Source organism: Thamnophis sirtalis, unplaced genomic scaffold, assembly GCF_051295495.1.
Source record: "Thamnophis sirtalis isolate CommonGarterSnake01/CBP01778 unplaced genomic scaffold, rThaSir2_p1.2 scaffold_4, whole genome shotgun sequence".
NCBI classification, from domain to species: domain Eukaryota; kingdom Metazoa; phylum Chordata; class Lepidosauria; order Squamata; family Natricidae; genus Thamnophis; species Thamnophis sirtalis.
Window position 1 is genome coordinate 99,542,631 of NW_028261384.1, and position 24,196 is coordinate 99,566,826.

At 41.4% G+C, this 24,196-nt stretch overlaps 1 protein-coding gene across 2 annotated transcripts; it reads right to left on the reverse strand.

Annotated features, from left to right (window-relative positions):
- Positions 1-408: 408 nt before the first annotated feature.
- SOCS7 (suppressor of cytokine signaling 7) lies at positions 409-23,481 on the reverse strand. 2 transcript variants are annotated; one of them, XM_087713563.1, is made up of 10 exons: positions 22,277-23,481; positions 17,906-17,970; positions 14,071-14,175; positions 11,644-11,748; positions 11,351-11,481; positions 10,558-10,726; positions 9,969-10,097; positions 6,911-7,046; positions 5,670-5,826; positions 409-4,758 (listed from the first exon to the last, which is right to left on the reverse strand). In XM_087713563.1, exons 1-9 carry the CDS (start codon positions 23,371-23,373, stop codon positions 5,706-5,708), a joined length of 2,058 nt encoding a protein of 685 aa, XP_087569689.1. In that variant the 5' UTR covers positions 23,374-23,481; the 3' UTR covers positions 409-4,758; positions 5,670-5,705. The 2 variants fall into 2 exon arrangements, with proteins under 2 accessions (XP_087569689.1, XP_013913335.2); XM_014057860.2 differs by having other exon boundaries at positions 409-5,826.
- Positions 23,482-24,196: the final 715 nt, after the last annotated feature.

A 24,196-nucleotide genomic window follows, 5' to 3' on the forward strand; every position in this document is an offset into this window, starting at 1 on the left:
ACTATTTGTTTATTGTCTTCAAATAGAACAAATGACATAGAACTTTATTAGTGAATCTGCAACATTTCTACTCCATTTATTTATTAGATCAGCCCTCTGTAATCTGGTGCCTCTTAGAAGATTACTATCATCCCCAAATAGAATAATTTGAAATGGAATGAACTCCTCAAGCTGATCTAATCAGGGGAGGCTGATTTAGGTCCTGAATCACTTCCAAATGGAATTAGTAATCAATAGTTACCAGTTAAGAGGACTGATAAACCTGTGTCTTTGTATATTCCAATCATTTAATAAACTGTAACACCTGTTTCTATAAACAGGTGAATAACAATGGAGTACATTCATTGCAAATATGAAGCTAAATAAAGCAGTTTCAGTTTGAAGTCTGCAAAAAAAAAATACATTTCCACAAGTAGGCCCTTACTTCATTTCAATAACGAAAGAAAATCATTTCATTGGCCAGAAACATAATATGGGGGGCAGTTGGGAGCTGGACTATTATTTATGGTTGAAACCATCACAGATTTATAAACAGGGATCACCCCTAATACTAACACCCCCATAATGTGGATTCTTTCCATTTCAGCTTAGCATCTTGGGGGGGGGGGGAGCCAATAATATTTGTCAACCCTGGTTTATGGCTTGATATAATGCATGAATGGAGCCAGTTATGGCTTGTTCATCGAAGTATATAGTTAAACGAAACATGGCTTAGTGCAATGTATGAACCAGTGTACTGTTCAGCAGGCCGTTCATCATTCTTTCACCTTCCCATCCAGGAAACAAAACAGAAAGAGATCTGACAAGGCTATTTTAAAGGGACAAAAATCAAGAAGCACTTTTGAAGAACAGAAATATTTCAAGCTGGGTATTTAACTACATCTGCATTGTGCATTCTTATTCATACAAAAGACTACACCTCTCACCCAGGGCAAACAGTGTCACAATTTATTTTCACTCTGCATGATGCAGAGATCCATGAACCCCTTTTTAAGAACTCCTTTGGTAATGTAAAATTTAAAGAATGAAGGCAACTTGAATTAATTTATTTTTATCACTTTTCAGGGAAGGAATATTATTTGTGCCATGATTTGAAAAGGAAGAAAAAAAGGAAAGGACAGGAAAGGAAATAATCTGTTGAGAAAACCTTAAGTCCCACTTAAAAATAATATATTTAAGAAAAAAATATTCATAAAACTAGGTATGATTTCAAATGTCACCAATTCATTCTTGGTTAGTAGTCCCTCCATCTTTTGTATGACCATTGTACTGTTGTAGTATCATGTGTAACATCAGAAAATGCCCAAGCAAATATTCAAAGGCAGATAACCCAAAAGACTACAGTGCAGGATTTAATTTTCTTGGTGTTAACATTCATCCAGTCATTCACACCTTTCAAACAGAATGAAATTTAAATAGCTTTCATAGGGGAGGTATTTTTAAAAAAAGAGACAAAGAAGGTTTTTTTTCCACAGAAAAACATTACACCAGACTTAACATGGATGTAACAATGGCCAAAGAAGGCCAAAATGGCCTTCTAGGAGTTATTTACACATGGTTGGCCTTTGCTACTCAGTAGTCATAACATAATCTCAGAGAAGTTCAGTTCAACAAAATGGCAGATAGTCAGCAACAGAAAGTGAGCGCCCATCACGGGTATGTGGTTTGTGCGTGTCTGCCAGATTTTAAGAAACATTTCCCCACCATCAAAGCAAATGCAGATTTTAGGACTTTGGGACTTTTGATCCAGCTCTTACCTGAACCAAACATGAAGAAAAATAAATCTCCAAGTTCATCCACCACACATCAGTATCTATGTCATTTTAAGCAAGAGGGAAACTTCGTTTACAATTAAGCTGTCACTATGGGAATAGCTCATCTGTTATCCGAAGAATCAGAAAGTTTTACGCGGGTAGCAGCAATATCTTAACTCTCTTTTGCTTATTTTCCCACAACTAAAATCCAGTTCCTTTACACACTCCCTTGCAGTCATATATTCTAAGGCATGAGAATTCACAGAAATTTTCAGTATATTGTTACATTTGCAGTGTATCATTTCATTTGAAACTGTTCACCCAGGAAGAGGCTTTTGGGAAAATGAGAGGCCATCTTCCCGGTTTAAGACTCCATACTACCTGGAATTTTTTAACTTCAAGTAAAAAGTCTTTTCAAGTATGCTTTTATTTGATGCTAATTTGATACAGTCCCAAAATCACTACAGGTAGTCCTTGACTTACGATCACAATGGAGGCCAAAATTTATTTTGGTGAGACATTTGTTAAATGAGTTTTGCCTCATTTAATGACCTTTTTTTGCCACTGTTTTTAAGTGAACCATCGTGGTTGATAAGTTAGTTAACACGGATATTAAGTTAATCTGGCTTCCCCATTGATTTTGCTTGGCAAAAGGTTGCTAAAAGTAAATCACATGGCCTTGGGACACGGCAACTGTCGTACGTATGAGTCAATTGCCAAGCATATGAATTTTGAACACACGGTCCTGAGGATGCTACAAAGGTCATAAAGGTGAAAAAATGGTCAAGTGTTATAAATCAAGGACTACCTGTATAGCCATGTGTTCCAAAATGGAGGTGGAAGGAACAAGATGAATACATTTTCTTCCAGTGTACCAGAAGGATCTTCAAGAATGCAGCTTGTTCTATTACTTTAAGACATATCCAAAAGCTTCATAGGTTCACCTGTAGCAGAAGTATCATGGCTGCTGTGGGGCCCTATTGTGAGGCAATGAATATTCTGGAAAGCACTCCAATGGATCACGGCCTCTTCGATCGACCTATTTCATAATCTTAAAAATTGGGCAATAAGTAACAAAGCTTCTTTGGGTATAAGATGCAACTCAGTGGATGTAAGTCAGTAAACTTAGCAACAATTAAGAAAAGGTTCAGAACAAAATCAGGAAAAGAACAACTGAAGGGATAAAGAAGTGCAGCACAAATGATCATCAGAAACAAATTCTGGAATCTGTCTTGAAGCACAAATGTTCCGATGGGAGGAAGAGAGCTGTAGCTTCCCCTAAAATCTGATTAATAGATACAATCATGCTCTTTTTTTTCCAAGACTTAGTTCTAAATAACAACTTACTAGCTGTCGACTTTGAACTTTCTGCATATAAAGATTCTAAAGATTTGATGGCTACAAAACTCTATCATCTGCCCTAAGCAAGATGCAAAAACTTCAAATTTCAGGGAATAGAGGCTGAATCCAAGACAAATGAGTTCAAGAATATGAAACAAGCTTTTCAACCTAACAACAATAAATAAATTATAATAAATTATTAAGTTACCACAGGTTTCAAAAATGTCAGCAAGAAATTTACACCAAATACCTTAAACTACCATATGCAAGAGACTTATCACATATAAAGAGGGCAATGTATTTTGTGGATGTTGCAAATACTTCTCAATAATGGAGAGATGGTTTGAATTTTGCTGGGGCAATTCTTTCTTCCAAAAAGTGATTTTTCTGGGCTTAGAGAAAAAGTGAGGATCATGAATTTCTACTCCTGACTTTTCATCTCAACCTCAAAGTAAGATATAGGATTAAGGTGCTTCAAAATTTACTGCCTCACATTAAGAAGATTTCAGAGGCCTTCCTTTTTTATTTGATTAAAAACCTTCCTTTTTTATTTGATAACTTATTTTCTGGCTCATCTAAGCCTCTTGCTATCTTGCCATCTTGGCTTTCCATTCTTGAGAAGGGCAAGAGGTTGACGCCCCATGTAACACCGGGACTGACTTCAGCTAATCATTTCTGCCTAAAGGGGATATACCAATGTTTTCACAACAGCTACAACAGTGTTGATGAATTCCAGTGTTAATATAGTGGAAAGAAAGGCAAAATAAAATAAGTGGGAGAGATCTGTCCATTTTCAAAGGCTGATGGCCTCTGTAGTGGAAACCATCCACATTGCTACCCGTGTCCCATTTGCATTCAAACAGAAGTCAAAAGCAATTTTCCCCAATCTGGCTAATTTTCCATTGCTTAATCAAACTTATATTCTGGTACCTTCCCATCCCCCTTCCCCTCAACCCAAAATGCTATCCAACTTTTTTCAAAGTTGAGCAAGAAGTTGTATTTCGACTTACTCTTCTTTGCCTCCCTGTCCAAAACCACCCGAATTCTGGCTTCCCAGAATTCCAAAAGTGGAATGGAACAGGGAGTATATGCGAAATCCAACTTAGTGCAGGACCCACAATGCAATCCCATGACAGACAGGCATCCAGCTTCAGCTGACATACCTACGGTAAAGAAAAGCTCCACCCTCCCAAAGCAACTATTTTATGCAGCTTGAACTCAATGCATCTTGAGTTCAGGCCCTTCTTATAAAAGCAGCATTCTTAAAGACACTGGAACCGGGAGCAGGTTTTGCTCATAAAATCTTGGAGATGGTGGCAATCTGACCCTCCACATCCCCGAATGCCAAAAGGTAAACAAAACGTTAAACTGGCTCACAATTTCCCATGTTGGAAAACATGGAAATAAAATTAAACACCCCAAAAATAGAAATTTGACAAGAAAAATAACATTCTTCATCCTTTCAGGAGCCTACAGTCCAGCTTCAGTGGATTCCAACTTCTTTTTGGAACCAGTTGGGGTCATGGTGCCCGTTTCTGTGCACAGTTGTGCTTCTGTTCAAGCCTGGGACTCTTTTCCGGAGGCCCAAGACAGCCAGAAAGGAAACACCAGGAGTCTTTTCCAGTGCAACTTCCCCAGCTACAGGATACTGGTGACCCATTTCCTAATTTGGAGATGGGAAATAGAAAGATGGGTGGAAGGTAAAACCTCCCCCCCTCCATAAATTTAGACATAGTTAAGGACAAAAATGTATCATTTCTTTCTTTTTGCATATCCAAGATTGAATTACAATGTTAGATGTGGTCTGTACTTATAACAGGTACTTGCGGACTCGTTTTGAATTCTAATATTCACTTTGCTTTAAAATTCAAAATGCACATTCTAGCTCTTATTATTGTAAGCCTTTCAACATATCCAAAGTTACCAAGGGAAGCTTGCATTATACTGATTCAAGAAAAACTTTTGATAAGCAGATGAGTAGGCTTCTGTTATGGAAAATGAGCAAATATAGGTTGTCCTCAAACAACAACCATTCATTTAATGTCTGTTCGAAATTACAGTAGCATTCAAAAAAGTAATTTGCCACCAGTCCTCACACTTATAACAATTGCTGCATCCCCACAGTCACGTGATCAAAATTTAAGTCCTTGGCAATTACCATGTATTTACTACAAGGACTGAAGCATCTGGAGTCGTATGATCGCTATTTGCGAACTTCCCAGCTGGCTTCCAACAAACAAAGTCAGTGGGAAGCTGAATTCACAGTGAATTCACTGCAGTGATTTGCTTAAGAAAGGTTGTAAAAGCAGCATGACTCTCTTAACATCTCCCTTGTTTAGCAAGGGAAATTCTGGTCTCAATTATTAAGTCAGTTGTTAAGTCCAGGACTACCTAGGAATACAACTGTGTTTAACTACACATCTGAAACTATATATTGTTTTAATGTAGAGTATATGCAAAGCTTCCAGTACAGGATATGAAAGGACAATCAAACTAAAACTCTTTAAGATTCAGAGAGAGAGAGAGAGAAAGAGAGAGAAAACAGGAATCTTCTAATTTACAACACTATATTACCATCAGTGACAGCAGCATGATAGATAAGGACTCTCCCTACGTAGAGGAATCTGCTTCTTGTTTCTGTTTGGAAAACAGCTGGGCCTCCTTCAGTGAGAGGTACACTTCCTCTTGAGGGTCATAGTAGTAGAACTTGCGAATGTATGCGATCAGAGGCCTGGTCGGGGGAAGCGGGAAGGAGATTCCAGTAAATTTTGGAGGTCCAAGAAAACAGAACGGACATTCCAAATAAATAGGCAGATGAATCTCTTTTTCTCTCTTTTAATTAGGGGGGGTCCAGAAAAATTGAGTTTGTAACATTCCTCAACGTCTACAGATTTGTGCAGAGATGTTTGAGTGTATGAAAATGGCCAAGAACAACTGCATTCTACATTTTAACATGAGAGTTTGCAAAAGTATAAGGAGATTTTAAAGGAAAGGGTTTTAAATCCTGAAGGTTTTGGAGCTTGCAACATATACAGATGCCAGACCTCTTTAATTCCTGGTTCCCTTTCCTTGAGAAACTTATCGTTTTTCTTTCTCCTGTTTCATTGGTGGTCATAACCTTTCTGAAGGTGTTTCAACCCTGGTGTGAAATTTCTAACAATGTTTCAGAGTGAAACAACTTTCAAACAGCAAGGTCAAAACAGCCTGTTCCAACAGGAATTTTGAACAGGATTTTTGAAGACTTCTGTTTTATGTCAGTGGTGGGATTCAGCCAGTTAGGCCTATTCAGGAGAACGGGTTGGTAACTTTCTAAGTAGTTCAGAGAACTGATTGTTGGAATAAATCTCCTTTTGCTTTTTCCACTTTACAGGGATAATCCTGTAAGTAAGGCAGGAAGGAAACATTCTAGTGTTTTTTCTAGCCTAGTCTTTATTGCTCTGCTTACAGAAACTGCCTCTCCAGTTAACCCTTATTACATTGTAACAGCTAAGGCGAAGCGCCCATCGACCTGAGTGACCTTGAGTTGGCCATGCCCACCCAGTCACATGACCACCGAGCCCCACCTACCCAGATAGTCATTAGGGCAGAGAACCGGTTGTTAAATTATTTGAATCCCACCACTGTTTTATGTATACGCCACCCCAGAACCTCTCCATTAAAACAAAGAAGCAACTATTGTATTTTTTTAATGTGGTGGCAAACTGACTGGCACTACTAATTTTACCGTGTGTTGGATAAAGCAGCTAATCCGGTTGTTTACCCAATGAGATCTGAAAGGAGCACAAAGCAAAAAAAAAAAGGGGGGGGAAACCTACTTGGGAAGTGGGAGTTCTGCAATGTGATCGATGCGGACCAGTTGCCTTATCCGGAACCGGCAGAGGTGCTGTAGCGACTTGACATTGCTGAACCTAGAGACTGGATAGAGAAGTTGGACAGGAGTTGGAGGGAGACCTGCAAATTAGAAAGAAAGAAAAAAAGCAGGACATAGAGGTTAGAAGAAAACAGCAACAATTGAGAAATAGTTTTCTCAGGATAAGGGAAAACAGCTGCTCTCTAAATTAATCACTGTACTGCCCAATGGTGGAGACCTGACTCCATACAGCCTTATGTTGGGCCATTACTTATTGAGGGCTAGAATAAACAAGGCCAGAAGTAAAAGGCTTAAGACCAGTAAATTCCATAACTATAGCAAGGCAAAGGTGCTTCTCCCACTGAGAAAAAGTCCATTATGCTATTTGGATGGGAGAGAGAAGTAAGATTTAAATATGAGTTACTATAATTAGGGCTTGAGTTTATTCAATTTGTATGCCTCCCATCTTAACAAGTGACTCTTAGCATTGAGAGCTTCTTCTTCTTCTTCTTCTTCTTCTTCTTCTTCTTCTTCTTCTTCTTCTTCTTCATCATCATCATCATCATCATCATCATCATCATCATTGATTTAATATTCAATTCGATTCACAGTCTGAGACTGGTAAAAACTTAACAGTTCAAGTTCTAACCAAGGACATAAGAGCTATTAAGATAACATATAAGTATATAGGCCGAGTAAAGTAGGGTGTTGGGTTTTTTTGTTGTTGTTGTTGCAAAGGCAAAATATTCAGGTGTAATAAGTTCAAAATTTCCATGTATCTAGGCAACCCCTTTGGATAGTGCTCCAACTGCTCCTATTACTATTGGTATTATTTCTTCTTCCACAATCGCTCAACTTCAATTTACAGATTGTGGTATTTTTTTCTAGCTGTTTCTCTTCAATTTGTGCATCACCTGGTATTGCAATATCAATGAATCAGACTTTTTTTCTTTTCCACAATAGTGATGTCAGGCGTAATGTGGGCCAGATGTCTGTCTGTTTGGATTTGAAAGTCCCACAAGATCTTGACCTGTTCATTTTCAAGAACTTTGTCAATTTGATGTTCCCAGTCATTTTTGCTGTATTTGAATGCAAACTTCTGGAATAGCTTCCAATGTATGGTTTTGACAACTTGGTTCATGACATTGAAGATAATCAATTTGTGGGATTTTGCTGCAGCCACTGATAAATAAGGCAACCCACTGTTCCATCTTTCTCATTACATAAGTGGCATTTGCTGTTGCTACTGACATGTTGTTGTTATTATTAGCATTAGCATTATGGTTTTCAAGTATAGATAGACCTTGACTTACAACCACAATGGAGAACAGAATGTATGTTGCTAAGTGAGAAGTTTGTTAAGTGAGTTTTGTCACATTTTTTGCAATCTTTCTTGCCACATTTGTTAAGTGAATCACTCCAGTTGTCAAATTAGTAACTAGGTCCATGATGGCAAATGTATGGTACGCGTGCCTGAAGTGGCACACGGAGCCATGTCACCTGGCATGTACAGCGTCGCCTGTTCTTCTTTTGGATTTCTGGTGCGCTTGTGTGCGCAATGATCAGCTGGCCTTTGTGGGTGCAGCAGTGCCAGAAACTGGAAGAGCTGGTCTTCCATTTTCCAGCATGAGCATGCATGCCGGCCAGCTGATCGTCGCATGCACATGCGCGCCAGTAACAGGAAGACCAGCTGGCCAGCGTGCATATCGCACTGGAAACCGGAAGTTTCATTTTCTGGGGCGTACATACGCCCTGGGCAGCTACTCTTCTGGATGCCAAAAAGGTTCGCCTTCACTGAAGTAGGTTGTTTAGTGCATTTGTCTTTCCGATTGATTTTGCTGGTCAGAAGGTTGCAAAAGATGGTCACATGACCTCAGGACACTGCAACCATCATAATAAATATGAACCAGTTCTCAAGCATCTGAATATAAATCACGTGATCATGGGGATACTGCAACATAAGTGTGAAAAAGTCACCTTTTTCAGTGCCATTGTGACTTCCAATGTCACTAAATGAACTGTTTTGAGTCAAGGACTTAAGTGTAAAAAAATATTGTGACTCAGTGAATTTGACTCTTGCTCATTTCCCCTTGTACATTCAAGTTCTTTACAGATGTGAAACTTGCTTACTTGGTGCATCTTTCTCTAACTGAATAATCTGAGCTGTGTATGATGCCAATTTTTATAGATGAATTAGAAGAACAACTTTTGGGTCAATGAATCATGCATAACTTCTGTGTCAAAAGTTGTAGATTAATTCACTGCTGCTTGTGGGAGGGATTTCCACTCAAGTGCAATGTAGCAAATTGCCAAGGAGAATGAAAGCTGTAAGCCAACAATTGAAGGGACAAAAGTGCTTCAACCTTGGCTTATATTTCAGCCTTTGAAGCAAGTGAAGAAGAATTACTGTACAATTCCCAAATTATTTTAACCAGCAGACCAGCTGAAAATGTCCAATGGGAATGTACGGGAATGATAGATACCAAGCACTCTGAAGCACTTTTAGTTTACAATTCGATTCCATCTACTTAATTGTTGCCTGGAATAATTTCTCCTGGAAACCAGTGCACGCTGACCAATTACTGATGGATATTTCAGAATAACTTTTACTGTTTGGGACAGAGTGGGTTCCTACCGGTTCAGTCCGATTCAGCCAAACTGGTAGTGCGACCCAGGCCTGCCACACCTCCAAACTGGTTCTCTGGTTGGGCATCATGTGTTTTTTCCCCTTTTTAAGGGGAATGTGCAGATCTATTTTTCGGCAACTGTGCATGCGCACAGAATGTGTGAGCAAGATTGTGCACGCACCGAACCAGCAGCAATACTGGCAGTAACTCACCCCTGGTTTGGGGGGGTATGTTCTTTTCCAACAAAACTAAAAATAATTGCTGGCCATTCTATATCTTGATTAATAAATGCCACAAAAGATTATCTAAGAGCTGCCTGAGTCAGCTCCAATACATACAAAGACAGACAGACAGACAGACAGACACAGACAGACAGACAGACACACACACACTTGCCTGGCACTCTCGATCGCAGGAAATAAAGGAATTTTCCATTTTTGGAATGCATGATAGCACGTTTAATGAACTCCACCACAGACTGGCAACGGTCCTCGAACTTCGGATGGCACCACAGACTAAAGGTTCCTGAGCCAAGAAGAAAGGTGCATTATGGTATGAGGTAGTATATGGGTTTGTAGAGACTGGCTTTGCACAAGGTTACTTAAATAAAATAGCAATAGCAATAGCAGTTAGACTTATATACCGCTTCATAGGGCTTTCAGCCCTCTCCAAGCGGTTTACAGAGTCAGCATATCGCCCCCACTGTCTGGGTCCTCATTTCACCCACCTCGGAAGGATGGAAGGCTGAGTCAACCTTGAGCCGGTGAGATTAGAACCGCTGAACTGCAGATAACAGTCAGCTGAAGTGGCCTACAGTACTGCACCCTAACCACTGGTTAAAAGATAACCACCAGACACAATACCAGCATTGAAAGATCCAGGTTTGGAAAATCACATTCCGCAACAATTCATTAAATGAATCTAGGCAAAATCTTTCAAAATAAGTAGGAAGTCACCTTAATTTGGTGCCCAGTGCTCCACTCACCTCGGTAATGCTCCATTCTAGTGTGATGGGTAATACCCTGTGATCGAAAGCTGAGGCTCAGAATGTAGCGAGGATCAGAGCTGTCGCGAACCAGGAACGATCCATCCGGCTTCCCTTTTAACTTCATCTCGGCATCTTCCCAGTTCATGGGGCCCCAGTACCATCCACACTGATTTAACAAAATATGATTCAGTAATTTATCTGATAATCTTATTCCAACACTTTAAAAAAAAATCAAACATGGGAGCATATTTTTTAAAAGAATCAATTTTAGATGCTCAGAATGCTAAAATATAGTCTAATTATTCAATCTAAAACCTGTTGTTGACCTGCCAGAATTTCAAGCAAACAAGGCAACTGGCAATCCCTGACTTTAGAAGATTAACATTGTCCATTTCCTTCCAGATGACAATAAAAAAACAACCTAATAATCATCTTTGACATGTTGAAACACAGCTCATTCTTTTTTCAGAGGAGATCTTTCTAATAAAGCAAGATTTATTGATCCAACATTTCCGGGGGTGCTCTCCTGTTCATCTACATTGAATATGCAAACTGACACTGTACTAAACAAAAAAAATAAATAAACAGCAAAACCACAAGGCTATCCACAAGGCTTTATCCATTCGAACCAGTTTTCATCTTGCATACCAGTAGGGCATATACTGCAAATCCATTCAGTTGTCAATCCTCTTGGCTTTACCTCTTTGTGTTCAAAGAGATCAAGTATCATCGGGGGGGGGGGGGGAGCAGCTTAAGCACTTTTAACTGAATAAATAAATAAAAGCTTTACTTTTTCCAACTCTCGTAAGCTAGCTGCAAAACTGCTTGAATCAGGCCGATAAAGGGGGCATTGAAGGTGCTGTGCAGATTGACTGTGTACTGCTTCGGATGCTCTGATTGGCAGTATCCGAGGAAATGCCTCTGGAAAAGGGAAAGAAAATGCATTTATTTTGACATTTCATGGAATTATTTTGTGTATTCTGTTCCGTGGATGCTGTCTTGAATCCCCAAATTCAACAATTCAGTTTAAAAGCCCAGCAACTCAGAAATTCAGGAAGAATTGAAGAGCAAAGCTAAACTGACCAGTGGCATGTGGTGGAGGCGGTGGAGGCAGAGGAAAAGACTGGAGTGATGAAGATCCCATTGGATTCACTAAGACAGATGTAGGCAGTGTCCCACTGATATCGTCTAGGAAAAACAAAAAACAAAGCGGTTAAGCAGTCCAGGAGATATGAAAAGCAACAGAGCAAAAGGCAAGTTTATAATAGGCTCTCTTTCTCTGAGCATCTGAACATTCATCTTTGCTGGCTTCAATATCAGTAAAATTGTATGCATAGACAGAAGTATGTAATAATTCCTAGTTCCCAGGGGTGGTTTTCACTTACCTTCCCTAACGGTTCACAAAATGTGCTCACATGCGCCCCATCCGTGCATGCACTCTGCTCAAAAAACATCACTAAATAAAACTACATAGAGCCAGGGCCCACCTCTGATTTCTGCTACCGATTCAGGCGAACCGGTAGCGGAACTGGCTGAATACTACCTCTGCGATTAAATGCCACCATTCAAAAAGATGTATTGTCAGTGCTGCTTCTACTTACATCTATCAACATATGCAGAATAAAAAATTATTCTGGATATTAGATTATGCATTGTATTTGTATTAATATAATATAACATAAGATAACATAACATAGCCTACCAGCTTAATATTTTTTTAAAAATGAATAATTCCAGTCCTACTGCTTCCATAACTCTGGGCAAACAAAATTTTATTGATGCTTCTAGTTATAAAATATTTTCTATTCCAATATAAGTAAATAATGTTCCCTGGGTGGCTTCAAATGCTCAGAGATGAAGGTTGTTAAAGACAGAAGCACAAGATTACAAATAATTCACTTTACATAACTTTACTGCAGCACTAACCACTATAAGACATAAATGAGTAGATCTTCTTACTGTCCACATTGGATTAACAAAAAAGACAGAGCAAATGTTAGAGGGAATCTGAGAAACCAAAGGGAGTACTGAGCTAAACATTCAGAAAAAGAAACAAAAAGAGTCCTTCGTGCCACATTTCCCATGGCTAGCAGAAACAGAATTACGGAAAATATGCAAATTCACATGATTTATGGAGCTGAGGAATTTAGTTCTGAATATGGATTTGAGACTAGGAAAAAAGAAAACAGAATAGTTACACAGCTGAGAATATATACAAGTTACTGTTTTGAAATAATTCCTTTTTTTAAAAAAAAAAGGAGATGGCATAAAGAATTCCAAGGAAATCCTCTTAAGGGTAGTCCTTGTTTAGTGACTGCCTCATATAGCCCCATATGAAGTTATGACAGTAATGAAAAAGTAACTTTACAACTTCCATTTACAACTTTTTCAAGTTTGTAAAGCAAAAGAAAGATCATAAGCATGGTTGCAGTTTACATGTCGTATTTTTCGGAGTATAAGACGCACCAGAGTATAAGACGCACCAAGGTTTTGAAGAGGCAAATAAAAAAAAAAGGTAGGTAGGTAGAGGGAGAGAGAGAGAAATACAATAGGTAGGTAGGGAAAGAGAGAGTAGGTAGCTAGGAAGGTAGATAGAGGGAGAGAAGGAGGAAGAGAGAGAGAGAGAGAGAAAGAAAGAAAGAAAGAAAGAAAGAAAGAAAGAAAGAAAGAAAGAAAGAAAGAAGAAAGAAAGACAGACAGACAGACAGACAGACAGATAGTAGATAGGTAGGGAGAGAGAGAGAGTAGGTAGGTAGGTAGATGTTTCCAGGTGTATTTATCCATGTGCTGGAGAAGGAAATCGCTCACAACTGCAGCACCTAAGACTTGTTTCTGCTGGGACAGCACTTGATCAATGTAATTCTCATCAATCACTCTAACTAAAGAGCTTTCCAAAAGGAAAACAAAAAGTTTTTGTACTCTGCAAACCTCCCCAAAACGGCCCATTTTTCGCAAAAACAGGCCTGGTTTTTTTTTCAAATAAAAGACATGAATAGCCTTGAGGGGGCCTTGCAGAGTGCTGGGGGGGGGGAATGAGCAAAAAACAGCCTGTTTTTTGCAAAAATGGGCCCATTTTTTGTCAAAAAAAATTGCATGCATATCCTTATGGAGCTTATGCTGGGGGTTGGGGGGGCAAAAAATGGTCCATTGTTTGCTCATTTCTGCCCTCCCCAGTCCCCAAGAGCTCTCTGAAAGCCTTCATAAGGTTATGCATGGCCATTTTTGTGAAGGAGGGGGGGCTTCAGGAGGCAAAAAATGCTGTATTCAATGTATAAGATGCACCCAGATTTTCAACCTCTTTTTGAGGAAAAAAAGGTGCGTTATAAGATGAAAAATATGGTAGTGACCGTAACTGAACCGTCATTCCCAACTGTGGTCACTAAACAAAGGCTACCTGTATTCAAAAGTATTATTTCAAGACTGAAGAAAATGGCCATCGTCTTCTTCGGCTGAAAGATGCTAGTGGAAATACAGTTTGGAAAGAAAACAGATAAAGAAACAAGTAGTTACCCAGAAGGCTGAGGCTTCGCCGTGGAGGAGGAGGAGGTGTTGGAGGATGTGGGGACGTCAGGCCACGCTGAGAGATATCAACATCTACCAGCGATACTGTCTCACCTAGAGAGAGGGGGGAGGAGAGAAAGAAAGAAAGAAAATGTGGTATTCAGCCAGTTCTCTCCGGTTCAGGTGAACTGGTAACAGCGGCTTCAGGAGACTCCACCCATCCATAATGCACGAGTACTGTGCATACATAGGTGGTGCGCATGCGCAGACAAGGCGTGTGCGCTCACATTTGCGAACCAAATGTGTAGGGAAGGTAAGTGAATCCCACCTCTTTTAGAGTTTAGAGCCTAACGAAAATGTAACTTCACCTAGCACATTTGAGGACTATTGCTCATGTCAGAAGCATACGTCTAATATCAGAGCAATCTCTGACTCCAGGCATGTCATGGTTGATTCCTAATTAAATTTGCTACAATGCAGACACATGGGCTACTCTTGAAAAGTGTTCCAAAACTATCACCAGTTAAACAAGTGGTGAACAGATTGCTTTCTGGACTATGTATTTCAGATGATATAAGAAGTTGATCATCGTTTCACAAACCTTTCCATATCAAACAAAATTATTGCTTAGAAGGAATATAAAACAGAGAATGACTATGAAATTCCCTTCCAAAGGAAAATAAGCTACTTTGATTTTGGACAGTCACATGTGTCATTTCATTTTTAAGGAATTTAACTGAAAACAAAAGATTTTAACTCAGCTGAACTCTTAAAAGATCGTTATCTTTTCGTATTCTTTGTCTCATGAAGCTATCTTGTGGGCCGTTTTTAGAGCCAAAAGCCATTATATAAGTAGGGTCACTTCCCTTGCTTATGAATAATTAAACTTAAGGATTTCGCTGACTTTCAAACTTGCTGAAACAATTTTTGCTAAGGGAATATCTGGGCCAAATGTTGCACTATGAAATAGTATTCAATCTGTATCTGAAGGCCCAGAAGAGTGTTGTATTTCATACATGTTTGTGAATATCCACAGCTTGTCTTCAAAAACTTTAAAGAGCAAAGAACACAGATTTGACGAGCAAATTTTTGTTTATAACCACAAAGAGCAAAGGCAATCTAAGAAAATGCCTTTGTGAGTTGGGCTGGGGAAATACAGGTAATCCTCGACTTAGAATAGTTCATTTAGTCATCATTGGAAGTTACAACAGTACCAAAAAAAAGTGAGTTATAACCATTTTTCACACTTACAACCAATGCAACATCTCCACGGTCATGTGATCAAAATTTAGACCCTTGGCAACTGTTTCATATTTATGATGGTTGCAATGTCCCAGGGTCATGCGATCACCTTTTGTGACCTTCTGACACTCAAAAGTCAAATTCACTTAACAAATGACATAAAATGGGGCAAAAATCACTTAAAAACTACAGTATTTTTCAGAGTATAAGACGCACCGGAGTTATAAGATGCACCGGAGTTATAAGACACACCAAGGTTTTGAAGAGGCTTTTTTTTAAAAAAAAAAAGTAGGTAGGTAGATAGAAGAATAGAGAGGGAGGGAGAGAAAGAGAGAGAAATACAGTACGTAGATAGGGAGAGAAAGAGAGTAGGTAGGTAGGTAGGTAGATAAAGGGAGGGAGGGAGAAATAGGGAAAGAGAGAGAGAAATACAGTAGATAGGTAGGGAGAGAGAAAGAGAGTAGGTAGGCTGTAGCTCGAGGAACAGAAAGAGAGAAAGAGAGAGAAATACAGTAGATAGGTAGGGAGAGAGAAAGAGAGAGAATAGGTAGGTTGGTCGGTAGAGGGATAGAGAGAGAGAAAGAGAGAGAGAAATACAGTAGATAGGTAGGGAGAGAGAAAGAGAGAGAGTAGGTAGCTTGGTAGGTAGAGGGATAGAAAGAAAGAGAGAGAGAGATGAATAAGTAGATAGGTAGAGAGAGAGAGAGTAGGTAGGTAGGTAGGTAGGTAGGTAGGTAGGTAGGTAGGTAGGTAGAGGGGGAGAGAAATACAGTAGGTAGGTAGGGAGCGAGAGAGAGTAGGTGGGTAGGTAGATGTATCCAGGTGTATTTATCCATGTGCTGGAGAAGGAAATTGCTGACTATCTGCAACACCTAAGGCTTTGTTTCTGCTGGCACAGCACTTGATCAATGTAATTCTCATCAATCACTCTAACTAAAAAGCTTTCCGAAATGGAAAAGTTTTTGCACTCTGCAAACCTCCCCAAAACGGCCCGTTTTTCACGAAAACGGGCCCGTTCTTTTTCAAATAAAAGGCATGAATAGTCTTCGGAGGGCTAGCAGAGTGCTCCTGGGTGGGGTCAAAAGCGAGCAAAAAGCGGCCCATTTTTCGCAAAAACAGGGCCGTTTTTTGTCAAAAAAATGTATGCATAACCTTATACAGGCTTATAGAGTGCTGCTGTGGGTTGGGGGGGGGGGGAAACGACCCGTTTTTGCTCATTTCTGCCCTCCCCAGCCCCTATGAGCTTTCTGAAAGCCTCCATAAGGGTATGCACGGCCATTTTGGTAAAAGCTGAAAAATTCCTGACGTAGATGAGTCACGTCGTTCTCCTGCCTCCTCCTGTAGAGGGCGTTTTTTAGAGGCTTTTTAAACAGTTAAGCAGAGTCATCCATGGTGATTCTGGTAACAACTAGCCCAGCCTGACTTCAGCTCTTGCCTTTTTCCTTTTTTTTCTTTTCATGATGGCAGACAAGAGCAGGGTTGAAATTCTCTCTGAAACAGCTGGAAAAGGTACGTGTGAGTCGGAGGGAGGAGGAGGAATTCAAACTTAATCCTCCTGGTGCAACTTTGTCTGTGTGTGTGTTTGTTTGTTTGTTTGTTTGAGAGTTTGAGTGAAGAGAGGAAAGGGGGTAGGAGAGGCAGGGAGGGCAGCCCGCCTTACCCAGCCGGAGGGGCATCACCTCCGGCTTCAGTCCAGCCTGCGGCGCTTGCTTTCTTTCGACTGCCTGTGTCCGTGGCAGCCTGCCAGCTCAGATGGGCGAAAGTCACTTTCTTTCACCTGCCTGTGTCTGCAGCAGCCCGCCAGCTCAGACGGGCTGCCGTGAGCACAGGCGGGCAAAAGAAAGTGCTTTAGTCAGTGGGGTGTCGGGGGAGAGGACTGCCTCGCCAGCCATAAACCTCACCACACATCACTGCCTCAGACATATGCAAAAGCTGAAGGAAAGAAAGACTCAAGAACAGCCATAGCTAAATGTCTAACAGACAGAAGGCAGATAGCTTCCAAATCTCAAAGCCAGGTCTTAATATTGTCCAGTTATATCAACATCTTATGACCTTTCAGCTAAATGCATCGAATTCTTGAGATATTTCAGAATGAAAACAACAAAATCCAGTGAGATTTGATCCATTTTTTAAAAACTGTTTTCTTGGGAAGATTAATGTGTGCTGTTTATGCAAAACTGTGTGACCATCATGTCCTAGGATCTGAAATTATAGTATGCTTTCTGTATTCCAACTATGTCATCTATCAAGAAGGAAAATATGCTTTTAAAATCTACTGCGCATGCATGCCGGCACCGATAATGCAAATGCGCCCCCATAAACGAACTTCGGGTTGGCCCGTTGGGGCTACTTTTTGCCCTCCTCAGACTCCAGAGACTTTCCTGAAGCCTGGGGAGGGCAAAAACGGCCTACCCGCCCCCCTGATAGCCCAAAAATCAGCTGGCTGGTGTGCGCATGTGTGCTGGAGCTAACGGCTCACGTGCCAGCAGATACGGCTCCGTGTGTCACCTGTGGCACATGTGCCATAGGTTCGTCATCATGGCTATAGGGCTTCCTTCAATAACAGTAGAAGAGAAAGAGAAGCACCAGGTTCAACACTTACCTGTGAAGAGGGGACCAAAAGCAACTGGAGAAAAGGCACTTTGTGTTCGCATCAGTCTTTGTTTTCTACAAAAATAGAGATAAAAGTCTATAAATAAAGATATGACTGCATTTACCTCTCTTTTTACCTGCATCCACAATAAGATCAATTACACCATAAATTCTTCACTTTATTTCCCCATACCTATAAAAAGAGTGAAGGAAATTAGTTCCAAAGGAGCAATTATTTGGACACCAGGCTGCCCATTTATTATTTCAATTTATGTTCCATTTTTCTATTATCACGAAAGAGGGGAAAGACAATTAAAAAGTGAAAAACCTATACAGCAACTTTAAAAAACCCTCTGTAATGCAGAGGGGGGACTGAGCATATGTACTGAGAAATGGCTTTACTTTTTCTTTCTCTATATATTTTTAAGTTCCCTCAAATGTCAAAAAAGCCAAGGTTAAATCACAAATGAATAACATCACACTGCTGAATTTCAACTCACATCTATGAAGGAGGATGGCAGCTATGCTTAAACAACATCATGTCTATTAAACTTTTTAAGATAATTAAACCTAAGGCCAAATAATATTGCCCATTCTTCACGTCATCTGAGATATAGCACCACAACTAGAAAGAAAAAATAAATGCATTTTCCTAATATATACATCCAGTCCATTTCCATAGAAAACAAAGATTTTGGCAAGGTGGGGAGGGGACACGTCTTTTGCCTTAGTAATTTTAATTATTAAGGGATGCTTCTTCACACAGTAGCTACCAATATAGTATTTCAGATAACACATTTTAAGAATTAATTCATTTTTTTGGCTTGCAAGTCCAAAATATACTAAGGTACGAACTAACCCCCACTAAATAATTACAGGGGGGGGGGGAAACAAGATAAACTTAAAATTTAGTACAAACACTAAATATTTTTGCTAGACTTTTATACGACTTGAGTGAATATGTGCACACACAGCCAAAAAGTGTCATGGGTGAACATAAATCATTCCATGACTTTCAGTTTAGCTAATCTGGAAGTCCAATTTCAGATAGAAGCATGGCTTTATTAATAGATGATTTCATAATAAATTAATTCTTTATTTAGCCAGTGCTTAAACTTCTATTAACACTAAGCCTTCTGAGTCAAAACTGTTAGCCCAAGATATTTTGCTATCTAAGAAAAAAGAGGAAATGGCATCTATGTCAAAAAGACACAACACCCAAAGTCAGTTTGCCTCTGCTCATCATATTACACACACACACACACACACACACACACACACACACGGTGGGAGGGAGAAAGGGAGGAGGGAGAGAGAAAGAGAGAGAAATCAGAAAAAGGAAATAGAAGAAAAAGACACGAGGCCATAGCAGATTACTTTAATAGCTGCTTTATTTCCTTCCTCTATGTCCAGAAAGGAGAAGGGAGGCCTAATTACCGATCCAGATAACACCCCAGAATGAAATGAGCTAGGAAATAAATTATCTTAGTTTGACCCGCAACCTAGGCAAAGTTCTAGATGTAGTAATCAGATAGTTTAGCATGTTCATAAATATGATCATTGTATGAGGGCACTGAAACACGAGTGAGTACAATTCAGTGGTGCAATTCAGCCAGTTCTATCCGGTTTGGGCGAACCGGTAGCGGAGGCAGCGGGAGCTTCCACCCACCCGCCCGGACATCATCACGTCCTGTTGTTGACGCTCTGCACATGCACGGAGGATCCTATGCATGTGCAGAGGTGGCACGTGTGAGCAAAGCGAATACATTTGCGAACCAGTAGCCAAATTAGTTGATTTCACCCCTCGTACAATTAAGAAAATAGCTTTTTTTGCAGCTTTTTTTTTTAATTTACCAGGATTTTTTTTTAACCTATCCATGTTATTTATATGTCCTAGATTATACCAGGATCAGCCCCTGTTACAATTCTTCAAACCAAGAATTGAAAGAGATCTCAGGTCACAGGAATGGACATATGGTCCTTTCAAAGTGAACTCAGGAGCTCAGCAGCCCCACTTAGTCATTTCCCTCAATACAGAGAAGCGATTCTTTTAAGAGGTTCTGGCTTATAATTGTTGTCACCTCCAAACACTGGCAGTGCTGACTGGAGCAGAAGGGAGCTACCCAAATCCTCTGTTCCCCAATCTCTTCTGCCATAACTGGAAATAATTCTTCAAGAAGGACTCCACTGTAGGCTTATTGTGAGGTGCCTGATCATATATATTTAACACTGAATTATAAGGGACCGGCCTGAATGTGCATTAACCAGTCACTATAACCAAATTCTTGCACCTGAACATTTGTTTATGACAAATGTTGGGTCAAAGTATTTAGCATTAACGTGGGAGATGCAGGTTGAACCCTATTTCGAATCAGCGTGATTACAAATCAGATCAAATCAGGGCTAAACAAAGCAAAAACATTTTATTTAAGCATATTGAAGTCTCTGCTAACCTGGGTCCCTCCAAAAATGCAAAACTGTAAGTGCCAAAACGGAAGAGAATGAAGAAAATGGCAGTCCAACGTATGTAGGAGCATAAAAATCAAAATGGAAAACTTTGTTGAAAAAAACCCAACTAATCCAAGTGAATACTGTCACTCTATGTATGTATCTTAATTTAGAGACAGGAAATTTAGTCAGCACCTTTCAAAATTCAATATCTTTTCCTATTGAACCACAAACTATCCCATCACCTTTCCCCCAAGCATGCTGAGCAATTCAGTTTGTGGCTAGTTTATAGTTTAAAGTGGTATGTGAACCTGTAAAGTGGTGAGATTAAACTAACCAATACTATGTCACTAGGCAAAGCCAACCTATGAAAAAAAAATCCATATGAAATCCTGTAGAAATAGTAATAGGTTGTCTTAATCTATTGACATTTCAGAGCTGTGGAAGGCACCAGACATAGACTTAATGAGCAAAACACTTTTTCTGAATGAATGCTTTTTTTAAAAGCAAGCCCAGAATCACAAATACTTTCAAAAATTACTAGAAATTGTCTCAGCCAACTTCATTCACTTCAGAGACATCTGCAGGAGGTAACAAATGACAAAAAATGCATGTTATAAACCACCTGACTTATGTATATCCCCCCCTCAGTGTAAAGGCTGATTTGCACTGTGACATTATGACATATGTTTCATTATCTTTTTACCACCCTGATTTGTAATGTACACATACTGCAATTTGCAAGAAAAAAAAGTCCTCTAGTCAGTCAGTCCCCAGTACTACAATTTTACTGCACTCACAATCCCACAGGCAGAGGTGGTAAAACAACCTTGGTTCCTATTCTTTTTTAATATTAGGTTCTTCAAGGACAACATCTGTAAACAGTTGGGAAAGGTGGATCTGACCATTTTCTAAGGATTAAGAACATGTAATCAAAGAACCAATTTGGTGTAAAGGTTAAGGCATCAGGCTAGAAACAGGGAGAGTTCTAGTCCTGCCTTAGGCACAGAGTGGATGACTTTGGGCAACCACTTTCTCTCAGCTCTACCAAGGAGGCAATGGCAAATCACTCCCCCCCCTCCCTTTATGAATTGTGAGCCGCCCTGAGTCCCCCCAGGGAAAAGGGCGGCATACAAATAAAGGAAATGAATGAAAACTTGGCAAGAAAACTGTAAGGACTTGGTCCAGGCAAGTCTTCCAAGAACTGAACAGGATTGAACATTCTTCACCAAGAATGAAATTGGCATTCAGATGCAAAGTCATAACTATCCATTTTTCTATTTTATTTAATGTAAGGAAGTCAGATTTATAATGTTTTACTACTTTTCTTTACAACTGGGCAACAAAATTGTAAAAGCCATTTATGCTGATTAATAGCAATACTCCAAGATCCCAAATAAATCCTCTATGGGCAATCTGAATCTTTTTTAACTTGAGATACCAAAGACTGAATATGGGGCAAGGCAAAGCAGTGAGAAGTGATGGTAGAATATGGTCAGTGAATTCCTTCCAACAGCTTGACAATACATCACTAATACAATTGGATCTTTTCCATTTCAAACTCTAACAAAAAACAGTCAATGGTGTAAAAAATATAGAAGCCTTGAGATACTTTCCCTTCAATATCTGCACTACTGAGGACTTGCCATGCTAGCTGGGACTACAGACCAAAAGATCTGGAAGCCTCAAAGTTCAAAGATTGAATTGGGTTTTTTTTTTAAGCATCAAACACTTCTCCAAGTATTTGACAATTCCACAACTGAAGCCAAAGGGAAGAGTGCTGGAGAATGCTTGCAAGGCAACAGTTTCCATACCCATTATGCCCACCCTAATGCCCTCTTTCATTCTGTCCCATATCATATTGATGCAGCGGAACATCAGGGTGTTCAACTCCTTCCTTTAGCCATATTCTAGCGGTCCAGCGCTTCCTCACCTGCTCGAGTCCTGCTCCCGGTAGCCAGGTTGAGACACATCGGGGAGGCTTCCTGCTGTGCCCGAGGGGGCTGGGGCAGCAGCGGCTTGTAGAAGTTCCCTATCTCCGATCCGACGAGCTCCAGCGGCTGCCCCGGCGTTGCAGGATGGCCCACTGCAGCTCTTGGTACGGAAAAGGCGGCTGAGGCGAACCTTCAAGGAACCTTTCCTGGAGGGGGCCGAAGAGCTGGGACGGGGGGTAGCAACGGCAGGTGCCGGGCCTGCCGAAGGAGGAGGAGCAGCAGCAGCAGCAGCTAGCACCGGGACGGCTGCAGCGGGCAACTGAACGCGGCTGCTCTCCGTGCTGGAGGGCTCGGCCTGCCCTGCAGCCGTCTCTTCCTCGTCCTCCTCGTCAGGGCCCAGAGCTTCCAGCACCAGCAGGGCGTCGCTGGTCTCCTCCCCCGGGGGCAACAAGGACAGAGTGGGCGGCGGGGCCATCGCCGGCTGAGGCAAGAGGCTCATGCAGGAGCAATCGCCCGGAGGCTTGCCCAGCCCTCCCAGCACCGTCGGAGGTGCTTGGTGAAGTCCCAGAGCCGCCAGCTGTAACTCCAGGCCGGCTCCCGGAGGGAAAATGAAGCCATCCGGCGTTCCGCTCCAGCATCGTCCCCCTCCCGGCTCGCCCTTCGGAGCATCTAGGAGAGCACACCGATGCCTAGCGCACAGGAGCTCCGGCGGGGGTGGCTGAGGCAGTGGCGGCGGCGCCGGAGGCAGACAGCCGGCTGGGGACCCCGCCGAGGGCTCCCCAGTTTCTCCCGGGCGGAAGACCAGAAGCTGCGAGCCCCGCAACCCGCCCGCCCTGCCGCGATCCCGAGTTGCAATAGCGGCAGTCTCTCCAACACCTCTGCCCAGCCCCAAGCCAGCTGCAGCTGACTCTGGTCCGCCGTACCCCAGCAAGCGACTCAGCACCCGATAAGAGGCCGCTGCTGCTGCAACCGCCTCGCCGCCGTTGTCACCTCCTCTCCCACTGCCTCCTCCAGGCTCGGCGGCGGCTGCTGCTGCTGCTGCGGCCGCTCCTCCTCCGGCCCGTTGCATCGCGCTAAGGGAGGCGGTGCATTGCATGGAGCAAAAGACTAGGCGTCTTCAGCCAGCAACCTGGACTGGGAGGCCGACTGGTCCAGATCGGCTATCCAGCGCTCAAAGCTTTCCCTTCCACCTTGCTTGCTTAGGGGCCCGCCCGAGCAGGGGGTGTGCACGCCCTCCGACTTCCCTTTCCGCTGATGCGCCGATGATGCGAGCTCCAAGGCGGCCAACCCTCTCTGCACTGCGCGCACTCCTCCCACAGCCTTTCCCCCTAAAAGCCCGTCTCCTTCCCAGCTGTTCTTTTTCAGCGAAAGGGGCTCAGCCACGCCCCCTATCGCTTTCAGGTAGCATCTGCCTGAATCTTCCCGCTCTACTCGCACCTGCGAAGAACCTTCCTGCCGTTCTTTTTTAACAAATCCGTTCCAAACTTTGGATGCTTACACATGGTTGGCCTTTCAGAAGGCAATGTGTTATCAGGGTTTCGGTTTTTTCCCTGCTTAAAAGTTGCTTTTAGAAACTGGAGGGGTACGAATGAAAAGCAAGCCTAACTATTCCATTTATGAAGAAGAATGAGCGGGAATATTACATTTGGCTGGAATACCCTTTTTGGAAGGTACACTAAAGCAAGGACTTAATAGCTCTCCAATAGCTATCCCACAGTTGAGGAGTTGTGCTGTCTTGGCTGGTTTTAATGTATGGTGTTAACATGTTCTTGAAATAAAGGACACTTTTGGAACATCTTTTACAGGGCCAGAGGCTGATATTCTGATCAATGTAATAAAGATTGAAATAAATATTGGCTCACCTGATAGGATGGTTGTTGTGGGAAAATAGAAGCAGTAAGAAGTATTGTATTAGATAC

Coding starts and splice junctions, on each gene's coding strand:
- SOCS7 (XM_087713563.1), bottom strand. CDS start 23,373: ATGCAATGCACCGCCTCCCTTAGCGCGATGCAACGGGCCGGAGGAGGA. Junction 14,176..17,905: donor TTTTGGTCCCCTCTTCACAG/GTAAGTGTTGAA, acceptor CCCTCTCTCTAG/GTGAGACAGTATCGCTGGTA. Junction 11,749..14,070: donor GCGAAGCCTCAGCCTTCTGG/GTAACTACTTGT, acceptor TGTTTTTCCTAG/ACGATATCAGTGGGACACTG.